Here is a 12,893-nt window from a genome sequence, read left to right on the forward strand (position 1 = left end):
TGTGCATGATAAATATCTAACTATTATGCAGAATTAGTAATGCAAAGCATGTTTCTATTTTCCTCTGCCATTTGATAGACTAAACACAAGCATGGTAGTGATGTGGCAATATGCAACACTGTTGTTATGGCCAATCAGGCTGCCTAAGTCATAAGCCATTTTGAGAGAGCCATGAGTGTAGGATCCCTTATACAATTATTGTAAAAAAACAGACTGTGCAGCTCTGCTTGGAATTTTGTCTTCAACTATAGACAGATTGCCGAATGAGATGAAGTGCTCCAGGGAAGTCCAAAAATGGGCTTTAGCCTTTTCTTAATTAAGTTGATTGGCACTTTGTCAGTCTGTTAAATGCAGGCTCGACAGCTTTTGATGGAAAATATAGATTGCTTTGAAATGGTGTCTTTTTCTGAAATGGGGAATTCTTATTAAGTGTATACATTTTCTACTAAGTCATACCAAACTCTAACTTAAAACAGAACTCATGGAACACAGTCTAGAAAATGCCAGTAGCTTGGTATTGTGATACCCAGCTTTGCCCGTCATCAACAAATGCGAGTTCCGCTTACCCAACTGCTGGGTAGTGTTCAACCTGGTAAGGTCCTTCAGTCCCATTCAACCAGCAATCAAAATCATAATCCCTCAAATCAATGAACATAGCATGATCACCTTTCAGAGAAAATGACTTCTACACAAAACTGACCTCACCATCTTCACTAGCTGAATCCCTCTCTGGTCTGTGATGGAATCCTCAAATATAACTTTGGAAGGCACCCAGACCAGTAGTAGAGCTACCATGTCTTACAAGTAGAGTGTGAGGCTCTCACTCTGCCATTGGTTAGCTATAAACAGTGCACTAACACAGCATAAAACATACGAATGTTCAGTTGCTTTCAATGAGCCACAGTAGCAGAAGTGATTTTCAATGCATTAATAAACGTTTGGACATTTAAAAAACAACAAGTTTCAGACTTATTCTTTGAAGTGAAAAATAAATAAAAACGGAGTACTTACAAGACGAAACAATCATCATGGCGAAGAAACCTGGGGAGGTAAAGAAAAAGGGTTACATGTTTCTTAGCGATTTGCAAGTTGCACTGGACTTTTCTTAAGTTAGTCAATAAAAGGGGGTAGAAGACGAGGCCTTTCATCTAGAGGAGAAGATTTTTTATGAAAGTAAAGTGTTGCATCCGGTAGGCCCACCCAAAAGTAAACACTTTGGTACTTTTGTGAGAAGATTTTTTTCCCCTATAGCAGTAACATGTCTTATTAGCTTATCGGTTCCACTAAAATACTTAAACACCAGAGGAACACATTCTTCATGAATGACGGTACGCCACCAAGACAACACTATCCATTTTGTAACAAACAAGACACACTCCAAAAACATACAACACAACAACCAATGATGCGAACCAAAAAGCCAAACCTCCTACTGCACTCATCTTACCCTTCTAAAAAGCTCTCTGGATTTAGAAGTGCAATGCACCATTGAACATGAAAAACACAGACAGGAAACACATGGAGGTTATAAAATCTCTAACTCTACAGCAGGCCAAGTCCCACTCTCCTGCAACTTCCTAAAGAAAATGACTTTCCCAGCTACTAACAAATACCTCACACTTCACTTCACACATAGAACAATGATAATACAACACACCTTCAGCAAATCAATGAGTACAACATGGCTCACTAAAACCATACAAACCAAGTTACAACAGTAGTGTTGCACTCCGATTGCGTTACTTCCCTTGTACACTCGACTCTCCAAGGATTGACAAGTCGACTAGTTAAGGCATACTCCAGAAATGAGATACAGTATGGCACTGTGATTTCTTAAAAAGACAGCAACAAATTAGACCATATTGCACAAAAAACGAAATGTAGGGCACACAACATGTTCCACAATAAAGCAAACTAGAAGGTTCTGTATTCTTCCAGGGTTAAAGTATGATTCAAAACAGCCTTATAACACGAATGCAGCAAGACATCACAATTTGCATCATATAGACATAGGTGTATAACTATTATGCTAAGAATCAGATTTATGAGTTTGGGTTTATCGTCAGAAAATTGTGGTCCCATTTCTCATACAATGTCTTTGTTTACAGGCCCTCTACAATGGAACAAAGGTATCAGGCAGAACATTACAATCAGGGCCAGCTTTAGCCCTAGTAACGCCCAGTGCGACAATATTTGTTGGAGCCCCAAATTGCCACCTTCACCACAGATTCCCTCACTTTAACAGTTCCCTCAAGTCTCCATAACCACTCTCTCTCTCAGATGCATTTAATACATGTTCACTAGTTCACTTAAACTGGTGCATCGAAATAAATGCAGCAGGTTTCTTGCGCCAGCCCTGCAGCCCTTAATAACGCCATGGTAGTGCTGCATTTATGATACCGCGCTCCATGGTGCATGTTTCCACATATACATCCGAAATTCTGACACATCTGCGGTGCTCCACTGACGCTTTGCTAGACTTACATTAAAAAAATGACACTACTCCAGCAATGAGTAGAAAACTCCCATGTTAAAAAGTCCTGCATCAGTTTACTGCCTGCTCTGAGCAGGCATTACAATTTTGACGCAGTGAAATCACAGAACAATGTTTGGTGTGACTTTTAATGTGGGAGCGCCTACCCTGCAAACATTATACCTGGCACAGGTATAATGTGGCGTAGGGCTTTACAAACTGGCGCAATATCCCATTGTGCCAGTTTGTAAATGTAATACAGTGTAGGGGACTGCTGGTGCCACTGCAGCATAAAAAAAGTGATGCTACGGCGGTGCGAGGGGCTTGTAAATAAGCCCCTATGTGTGCAAATCAGTGTATTGGAAAAGTTACATAAGAGAGAGGACTCCAAGGTGTAGGAGTCATGTTATCAATTATTAAGAATGCTTGATACGGAGAAACACAAACTCAGAATTTTAAAATATCATCATCGTTGGGGGTTGTCTTTACTAATAAGAATTGATTTCTACCCAAATTGACCCTTTCTGCAACATTAGGAAATGAAAAACTGGGGACAAAATCATAACGCTCTAACCTATACATTGCAGTTTCCATGCAGTTCTTTGATGGCAGTTTCTAGCTCCCTTTTTATGTTATGGTTGTAACTTATAAACTTCAAGAAACTAAAGGATATCACAAACAAAAGCAGTAGCCCATTGACCTATTTACATTATTTGCACTGTGTGATCTCCATGGTACACGTTTTTTGCAGCAGGCATATTAACCCTCTTCACGACCTTATGGTGAGGTAAAACTTCCACTAGACGAAACTCAATCTCTCTCCAGAAATCACCAGAGTTAGCTTGACATTTTAATTTTTGTAAATTGCTGGAAGCAAGGAACTCAGCAATTGCTTTTAAAAACATAATATACTTGCGAACACGGTGCCCCCACTCGAAGTCTACGCCCAGTGCAGTGGCACCGGTCGCACCACCCTAGAGCCGGCCCTGATTACAATAATCATTGTAGTATGTGTCTATATTGTATCTCCTTTTCTTAGACTTCCTATTTGCAGAGCTAATATCTCAGTAGGATTGACCCAAGATGCTAAGAATTTGGCAAAAATAATCACAAAGCACAAGTATATAATAAGCATATAGTAAGCAACTCTTCACCCAAAAGCAATCCAGGATTCTGACCCATATAAAATGAAATTTAAAAAACAGTTCAGTATCATTTTAAGTACAATATTACAATAGAGGTATTAGAGGGGCTACTCATGCTGGGAATGAACTATCACCAAAGTTAAAATACATGAAGCAAGCAATTTTCATGGTTCCCCATCTTGTGAATGGCTGATACCAGTTCAAATATTCTGTGTTTTTGGGCCCTCATGAGACCCACAGATTTACTCTTAAAGTCCAAGTGCACCAATTGCCTTGGACCACAAGGAATGCTTGTTGGTATCTTTGTAAGTCTGGCATGTTGAGGCCACCCCAGGTCTTGTTCAGTGTGAGGACAGGACCAGAGATTCTGGCTCTTTTCTCCTTCCAAAGAGATTTGTTTATTGACTGCTTTAAAAAAGCTTTTTGTTTCCCGAAACGAGAACAGTGGGTCCTAACGCGCCAGTCACTCAGAAACAAGTGAGGATAGAACGCTATTTCATCACGGAGGATCAATTCGATACGAACGGCTCACTCCTTTATACAAAAAAAATGATCTCTGCAAAGATTAATGCACAATTAAATAAAAAATAAGGCACTGTGTCTGATGTCCTGAGGAGGCCAAAAACTATAAGACCGAAACGCATCGACCATGTTTTGGAGGAATGTTTTGATAAATTTTGGAGCAATGGAATAGTCAAAATAGAATGGTATCATCAACAATTATTGGAAGTTATCAACCCTGAAAGAAAAACGACACCAAGCATCATTACCTCATGATACCAGACTGCTTGCCACAGGATGGTTTAGCGGCTTTATTGCTAAGAAAAGACTGATTTCAGTGCTTTGAACTGTTTGTTTTTATTGATGGAGATTTTTTCTTTCTCTTTTGTATTCTTTGTTATGTGTTTTTAGTTCAAGAATTATATGTACCATATGTATTATAGTATTCACGCAACTACACTTGTTGATATGAGTAGAAGAGAGAGACACAAAAACACTAAGAATTACTAAAAATAAATTTAGGACAATAATTGTCCACAATGATTAATTGATGTTTTCAATGGTAATTTGTTAATGCATCCATGTATCCCCATTGTATATTGAGAATGGTTTATTAAAAAAGAAGGAGGGCAGATTCATGGGAAGAATATTCGAGAACAAGTTGATCAGGGGATCGATCATCATCTTGGCTGTGTCCTACCTACCCCACCACATCATGTGTTTAGGCGGCCAAGAGTTGAGTAGGTCCTTCATTTTGGACAGTGTTTTGTTCTTGTTACTGGTGAGGAAAGATTTTAGATCTTTGCCAAACCATATGGCAAGATATTTGAGAGTAGCAGGTTGCCATTTCAAGCCGTAATTACCCACAATTGAGGATGAGCAGTGAATATTAATTGGGAATTTTTCTGTTTTCGTGTGGTTGAGTATATAGCCGGTGATTCAGAAGTATCTTTCAATTTCGGAAATAATGTGGGGAATAGCCATATCTGCGTCCTCAGTCAAGATTAGGATGTCATTAGTGTAGGCCGCAACAAGTTGCCTGCCTGATTGGAATGGAATATCTTTGATGTTGACCTACTGTTTTAAGGAGTTCAGGAGGCGTTCAATAACTAGAAGAAATAGAAGCGTAGAGAGAGGGCACCCCTGCCTAGTCCCCTGGGCTAGTTTGAATGTGTCAGATAAGTAACCATTTATCCTGACTCTCGCGACTGGTTCTGTGTAGAGTGTCATGACCACACTGATAAAAGTCTCGTAGAGGTTGAATTTGTGTTGATTGACGACCACTCCTTTCTATGGCTTATAATTGGAGAACAACTCTTATCACTGCTGAAACTCAGATCAACCCTTACCATTTGTGGCCTTCAGAAACTACCCCTAGCTCATTCATACATCATAATTGCAGACACAGTCTTCTAAGCAATCACCTCACTAAATCATCCCTAGCCTACCTATGGTACAACCAATAAAATTAAGCTGAAAGAAAGAACTGTGTTCTGTGATGAATGAGCCAAAAGGGCAATTAACTCCATTCGAGACCTGGGAACAACGTTGAACTCCATCTCTTTCACTTGCCTAGGAAGTCATTACGACCTTACTACGATCAAATTCTATAACTTTCTAAAAATCAAATGCACCATTAGGAAATTACAAAAAACTCATACCCCCGATCTTCCCAGCCTTTTGAGTAATTGTAAAAGGCTGGGGCACTCAGTGTCATGTATCCATAAATTGCTTGACCCTCCCAGACTACATCTTCTCAAAAACCTGAAAACGAAATCGTCTCCATATACAATGGAAGAACTCTCTTCTCATTTCTTGGATGCCACCTGGAACAGAATCTGGCACTCCCCCTTTCTTGTCAAAATTACACCTGCAATTGTAATACAACAATCCCTTCCGCCCACCGGATCAACATACTTTTTCAATATGTTCCTAGCAGACACGCCCTATTTCAACAGACCATGCTGACCTTTGCAATTAGTCCCCCTCATCCCCTTCCTCCTCCTTCCCTTTCTCTCTATTCTTTTTTTTATCTAGTATTCCACTTTCCCCTCTTTCCTACCTCCTCTTTGCTCATATACCTCGGGCACACACAGGGTCTTCAGACCTCAGACCACATGGCGCCCCATGCTTGTCTTTTCACCATAGGAGTACAGTCCACCCAACATATATCACAATTGCACCTTTAGACATTGCTACCACAGTTGTACTCTATCTTGCGTGTTTGATTGGGGTTCTATACTTTGACCTAGTAGGTGATGTACGCTGTACCCTCTTGTGTACACTTACCACCTGATCTTTATATGATTATCTTTCCTTCTTCAATAAAACTGTTTGGGAAAAAAAAAGTCTACGTGCACCTAAAAAGTGAGAAATTATTTAAACTGTTTTCGAACTAAATCTACAGCCTGAGAAAATGGACACCCTTAGGCTTAGATTGAAATTGAAAATGTCCATTTGTTTCTCTCAAACTCGTGAACACAAATCTCTCACAAAGTGATTGATATGTGGTGGGTCAGAGCCTTAAAAGAATCGTGAGAGTTGCAAACATCCAATGCCTCCTTCACGTCTTCAACTATATGTTGAAATAGATGTCTTTGGTTTGAGATCACAGGATGTGTTGAATCCACAAGGTAGAGTGAGTTCCCCTTATTGCTCAGGAGTTATAGTGTGTGCGTCAGCGCTTCATTTGTGCTTGTTGTTTTTGGTGCAGAGCACTGATAGAGCGTTCCGTCCTAATAAATTACCTGTATTTGGACGCTCTTGGGTCGATGAATCTTTTGACCAAGTGGGGCTCTCTTCACCCGAGATTAGTCAATTTAATCAAATCAATAATCAATAACGAACATAAGCAATGCCCTGATCAACATAACACTTCACAATTAATCCAGAAAACATTTCGGCGAACCATGACCTTTCGGCCATGAATAACCACACCGGTTCATTCAAAGTTAATGAATTTATTTCCCTATATTAACAAAGCTAGCACGATATAAATGTGTCTCAACACCAAATGATATATGTAAATGAACATTAATAGCTGTCCATAACGGCGAAAAAGATGCAATCTATGCAGCATTTGAATAACAATGCATTCGATAATAGCAACGCAAACCACTAAAACTATAATCTGTAATGGGCTAATTGCATACATTAGTCAGCATAACAAGGTCTCAAATTGCATCGTGCAACAAATGAATCCTCATCTAACCTCAAATTAGCATCTGCATGTGGGACTTCATGCAAAAAACAATTTAGCAACATTGATTTGGAAAACTCCTAACTAGGGCTCTTATCAAAAATCAGCAGTTGGTTACCTAAAAAGAAACACAATGCAATTGTACATTTTCCTTTCATAATTTCCAAATTCAATCAGCATTCAAGGAAGTCTTCGTCTCACAGGTACCGGTTTCGATCAGCATGGGACGGGGCAAAGGGGGCAGGGTGGACGGGGCAATTGCCTCACAGCGGCAAGATAAAAGGACAAAACTACTACTTTATGCAAAGGGGCAGATCAAAGTTAAAGTCTCTAGAGCGAGAATTACTTAGAGTCTGTTTCTCTCGATTAGAGAAAGCATCAAAGTCTCATTCAAAATGGAGTCGAACATCAATTGGCATCGTAGAAGATGGCAAAATGACGAGGTCGGCAAGATGGGCCATAATGGCTGCAATGGGCAATAATGTCCTCAATGGGTGCAGTGGGTAATGGCCGCTTTCTTCTTGTGCACCAGGTTTAAATAATCAACAGTTCAAATCCAGTAGGGTCTTCCATTGGAGGGTTCATAGGTTGGCTTCAAATTGTCCAATCAAAAACAACAATTCACAAGCTTCTACCTAGGCATACATTATCCTTGGAGTCGGGAACGTAAGTTGCAACATATTTTACCAATTAACTCACTTTCAGAGCTTCCATTGTCTGCACCTGCAGATTGACCTTGGAGCAAAGAAGAAGATGCCAGGCTGGCACGAAACCTTAAAGATAAGCATGTGAACCGATCTCACTGGAAAAGTACAGCTTCAAGCAAGAATACACGTTTTATTAGCACATTAGAAAAACACGAGCATCTAAACCGTGAGACAAGGCAACTAGGCCGAAGCCTCCACTAAAGTTATGCTAAGTTAAAACATTTCAAACAAGCAAATCATGGCACACGTTTACGGTTATGTCAGATTAGTACAATTCTAATACATCACGTTATATAAAGCACGCTTATAAATGTTGGCGAACTACTCTGAGGGCACATTTGTCCCCGTACAATCTTTATTAATTCGGTTAAAGTCACACTTGATTATTGCGGCACTACGTTTATGCGCTAATAAATGTAAAACCTTCGTTTCTGCGTCATCAATCCCTCCTCTGATGACTATTTGTCATCACACAAAACTATTCCCACAAATTTTATTCCATTAAAATTCTGTCAGTTCTCTTTGCCTTTTAGTTCCCCTTGTTCTTGCCTTGTATTCTTCTGCCATTCTTTTCATCATTTTCTCTTCCTTCCTTCTCTTAATTCTTGCCATGATCATTAGTATTCCCCTCTTTATTCCCCAAATCCCAAAGATGCAAATTAGTACTATTAGTATTCCCTGTATTATTTTTAGTAATATTCCATTCCAAATGCCACCAAGCCAATTTCCCACTGAAGCAACTCCCTTTCCAACCTTCTCCCAAACTCCTGGTTCTTTCAATTCCTTCAAGTCTGCACTCTCTTTTGTTAGATTTGCAAGCATTGTTTTAATCTTCACACTGTTGTCTGGTATATACGTGCAACAGTGACGCGCACCAAGCATTTTGCAAACGCCGCCATCCTTTGCTAAAAGAATGTCTAGGGCAAGCCTGTTTTGAAGAGTCATAGCTCTTTCTGCTGCAAGTTCAGCATCCATCAGGATTATAGCACCTGAAAACTTTGTCAACATGTTATCCACTATAGTAGACAACTTTCTTATTTTGATGGAATTCAACACAACTCCCAATGAAGGAATCATGGCTCCAAATATATCTCCTACCACAGCAGCTGCAGTCTCTCTTTTCTGGATACGATGAGATTCAGACGTCTTTGGAATCACCGATAGGTCATCCAGTTGATAAACCTTTGGGAACACTATACCCAAATAACATCTCCCCCACCATCCCTTTGGAAGACGATAATAGGCATTATGCCCACAAATGTAATATACACAAAGTCCGTTCAGCATGAATGTCCATTTGGCCTTAAAGATAAACGTATGTTTACATTCACTCGCTCCCACGAAAATGTTATCATAATAAGATTCACCACGATATATACAAAATTTCCCTACATGCCAAGCGTCTAAAGCTATTTTTCCTTGTGTTTTTATTGCGGCAAAAGCATAATTATCTACTGAAGTCCTCTTACTTAGCTCTTTTTCTAATTTCGCATTCATTTGTGCCCTTCTATCATCTGTGCGATCTAAAAAGCTTATTTCTACTGCAGAGAGCGAGCAGGTAAGGTTTTCCCTATGAGCGTGAGCTGTTTCAAAAGGTTGCATTGGCTCGAAAAATTCCCTCATTATTTTAGCATCCCAATCTTTAGCAATCTGGCTTAGTTGCGTTATTATAGGAACATATGCAAAGATAACATCATAATTTGAATAAAAATACTGTATGTTAGTTTGACCATAAAATCTAGAAGTTACTAAACTACATGTAATCCCATATGTAAGAGGCATGTGGTGATAAGTCACCCCTTCCGTTACCGATGTCGGTATCTGTGTACACACATAACAATCTTTCGCATCCATAGTCTCAACATATTCTGTTAGTAGGCGATAGAAAACATTATACGAAAGTTCCTTCTTATCATGCAAGTGTCTCTCATCTAATTCTAGTCTTTTCAATGCGGTTAGTTCAGTGACAGTAACAGGAGCAGAAGTAGAAGCATCAATTTTCTCATTCTCACCCTTACCATGCGTTGCAAGCACTATTGCCATTATTATTAGTACACATGCAGTTATCAAGCCTATACACGCATATTTACAATATTTCACTCTACTGTTTTGTGTAGCGTACTTAGTCATGATCTGTATAGAATCAGAGAGCTAGAAGCACTTATAAAGAAACGATTTAGCAATTAGTATCAAAGCTGAACGAGCGCAATGTTCACACAGTTTTCTTCAGGAGCCCAGTCACTTATCGGTTAGCAGCATTTGTCTCAATTCGGCAATAACTCAGTCTTTTATCAGTTAGCAACGTTGTCTCAAATCGGGTTTAAGAGTCAATCAGGTTATCAAAGTCTTATCAAGTTAGCAAATGTCTCATCCGGTTTAGCAATGTCTCAGCTGGTTGTATCACGTTAGATTATAGCAAGCAATGTCATTTATCACCCTTTCAATCAATAGTGTCCATAAAACTTTTCTTTTCCATTGGTATCTCTTCTTCTTCGTTCTCGAGGCTAAGAGATACAAATTCGTCGGTCCAATTGTCATTGACTACATATGCCCATTCTGGACCGGAATATCTCCTGTTTGGTATCCTTTTCCTTTTCAATTTTGCATCTCTCTTCGATTCTGCCTCACTGGTACTTTCCTCTTTGGCCAAGTCTTTTTCTTCACTTGATGTTGGTACCACGACAGACACTTCCTTTCTTTTCTCTTTCACTCTTGGCCCTTCACTGTCGTTCAACGTTTCTCTAGTTCTTAGTTTTACTTGTGATATACTTGGTCTTCTCTTTGCACTGTGTCCACTTGATGGACCTGCGATCTCTTCTGAGGAAGTTTGAACAGTTTCGTTCTGTTCTGCCTTGTCCCCTCCTTCTGGGGAGTCAATCAGGTTTTTCTTTTCTTTTTCTGTACCGTCTGCTTCTGGGAAAGCCCTCCTCTGATCAGGCTCTCCTGCTTCTTCACCTCTTTCGAGCCCTTTGTCATCGTTACTTTCTTCAGGCTCTTTGTTACCTTCAGCTGCTTCAGGCTCTTTGTTACCTTCAGCTGCTTCGTCGCTGTCTGAGGTTTCTCCTTGGTCTTCCCCAAGTGAATCGGTTGTTTCGTCCTCAGAGAATATTTCTCTCTCTTCTATTTCTGCCTGTTCGCTTCTAGTTCTGTTTTGCTCTGTCTCAGCGCTCGGCACTTTGTTATCAGGTACTGGCAGTTTCAGCGCTTCAACTTCCTCATCTGTGGGACACAACACCTTTTTTGTATGACTGGCGTGAATCCAGTTGGGAACTCCCGCACACTTCACAGCGGTAGTGGTCGTCAGGATCACTTGGAAAGGGCCTTTCCAACGGGGTTCCAGACACGACTTCCTCACGTGCTTCTTTATCACGACCCAGTCACCTGCTTTCAGTGTGTGTCCTGGACCTTGGATCGGTGACAAGGTGGTTGCTTCCACCTGGTGAGAGAAAGAGCGAACCACGTCAGCCAGACCTTTGCAGTAGTCTAACACCATATCATCTGTAATATTCAAAAGCGCGTTTGCGGGAACTGCAGGAAGTCTCATGGCCCTGCCCATGAGAATTTCGTGCGGGGACAATCCAGTCTTTCTGTCAGGGGTGTTTCTCATTGACATTAACACCAAAGGCAATGCGTCAGGCCATTTCAAATTTGTCGATGCACATATTTTCGCCATTCTTGATTTCAGTGTACCATTCATCTGTTCCACCAGTCCTGAGGCTTCAGGGCGATAGCTACAATGCAGTTTTTGCTCAATGTTCAGCGCTGCGCAAAGGATTTTTATCACCTCGTTATTGAAGTGACTTCCTCTATCTGATTCTAAAGAGATCGGGAATCCGAAACGTGGTATCAACTCCCTCAACAATAGTTTTGCAACTGTAAGGCTGTCATTTCTACGTGTGGGGTATGCTTCAATCCAGTGACTAAAAATGCACACAATCACCAACACATACTTCAGACCTCCATGCACAGGCATCTCAATAAAGTCCATCTGCATTCTGCTGAACGGGCCACCCGCCCTGCCAATGTGGCTCACGTTCACAACCGTTCCCTTTCCTGGGTTCATCTGCTGACAAATGACACAACGATGGCAAACTGCTTCTGCAACTTGACGGAATCTGGGGTTAAACCAATCAGTTTTGAACAATCTTCTCATGGCATCTCTCCCTAGGTGAGCCTGCCAATGATAGAACCGCGCTAGCTGCGATAAGAGACTATTTGGTAAAACAAATTTTCCTTCATTTGAAACCCATAACTCATCTGGTCTCCTTGTACATTGTGACTTAATCCAGGAAACTCTTTCATCCTCCCTGACGCTATTCTGTAATGCTTTTAGTTCATCCATTGTATCCACGACCTTCAAGGCAAATGCTTCAGCTGGTTCGAGTTCTGGTTCACTTATCAAATTCCATTCATCCCTGAGCAATATACAGTTCAAGGCACAAAATCTTGCGACTTGATCCGCATATGCATTTCCCAGGGAAACATAGTCCTGTCCTTTTGTATGAGCACTACACTTTACCACTGCAATTTCGGCTGGCATCTGAATGGCGTGTAACAATTCCCTTATTCTCTCCCCGTTTTTCACTGGGGACCCTGAAGAGGTCAGGAAACCTCTCTGTGACCATAGTTGCCCAAAGTCGTGCACAATTCCAAACCCGTACTGACTGTCAGTGTAAATGGTAACCTTCATCAATGTAGACAGTTGGCATGCTCTTGTAAGGGCTACAAGCTCTGCTACTTGTGCGGAATAGACTCCTTGAAGCCAGGATGCTTCCAAGACACCTGTTACAGTACATACAGCATATCCTGCTTTCAAAATTCCCAACCCATCTCTTAGACATGAACCATCAACAAAAATAATATGGTCA

General features: G+C 40.6%; 1 protein-coding gene across 3 annotated transcripts in view; it reads right to left on the minus strand.

Annotated features, from left to right (window-relative positions):
* Window positions 1–12,893, minus strand: part of LOC138299833 (chitotriosidase-1-like) — a 130,029-nt gene that overhangs the window by 98,884 nt on the left and 18,252 nt on the right. For all 3 annotated transcript variants that reach the window (XM_069238428.1, XM_069238429.1, XM_069238430.1), the window contains exon 2: window positions 1,012–1,041. In XM_069238428.1, the coding sequence (XP_069094529.1) occupies window positions 1,012–1,041 (30 nt within the window). The remainder of the gene's footprint in view (window positions 1–1,011; window positions 1,042–12,893) is intronic.

Source organism: Pleurodeles waltl, chromosome 6 (genome assembly GCF_031143425.1).
Source record: "Pleurodeles waltl isolate 20211129_DDA chromosome 6, aPleWal1.hap1.20221129, whole genome shotgun sequence".
In the NCBI taxonomy this organism is placed as follows: domain Eukaryota; kingdom Metazoa; phylum Chordata; class Amphibia; order Caudata; family Salamandridae; genus Pleurodeles; species Pleurodeles waltl.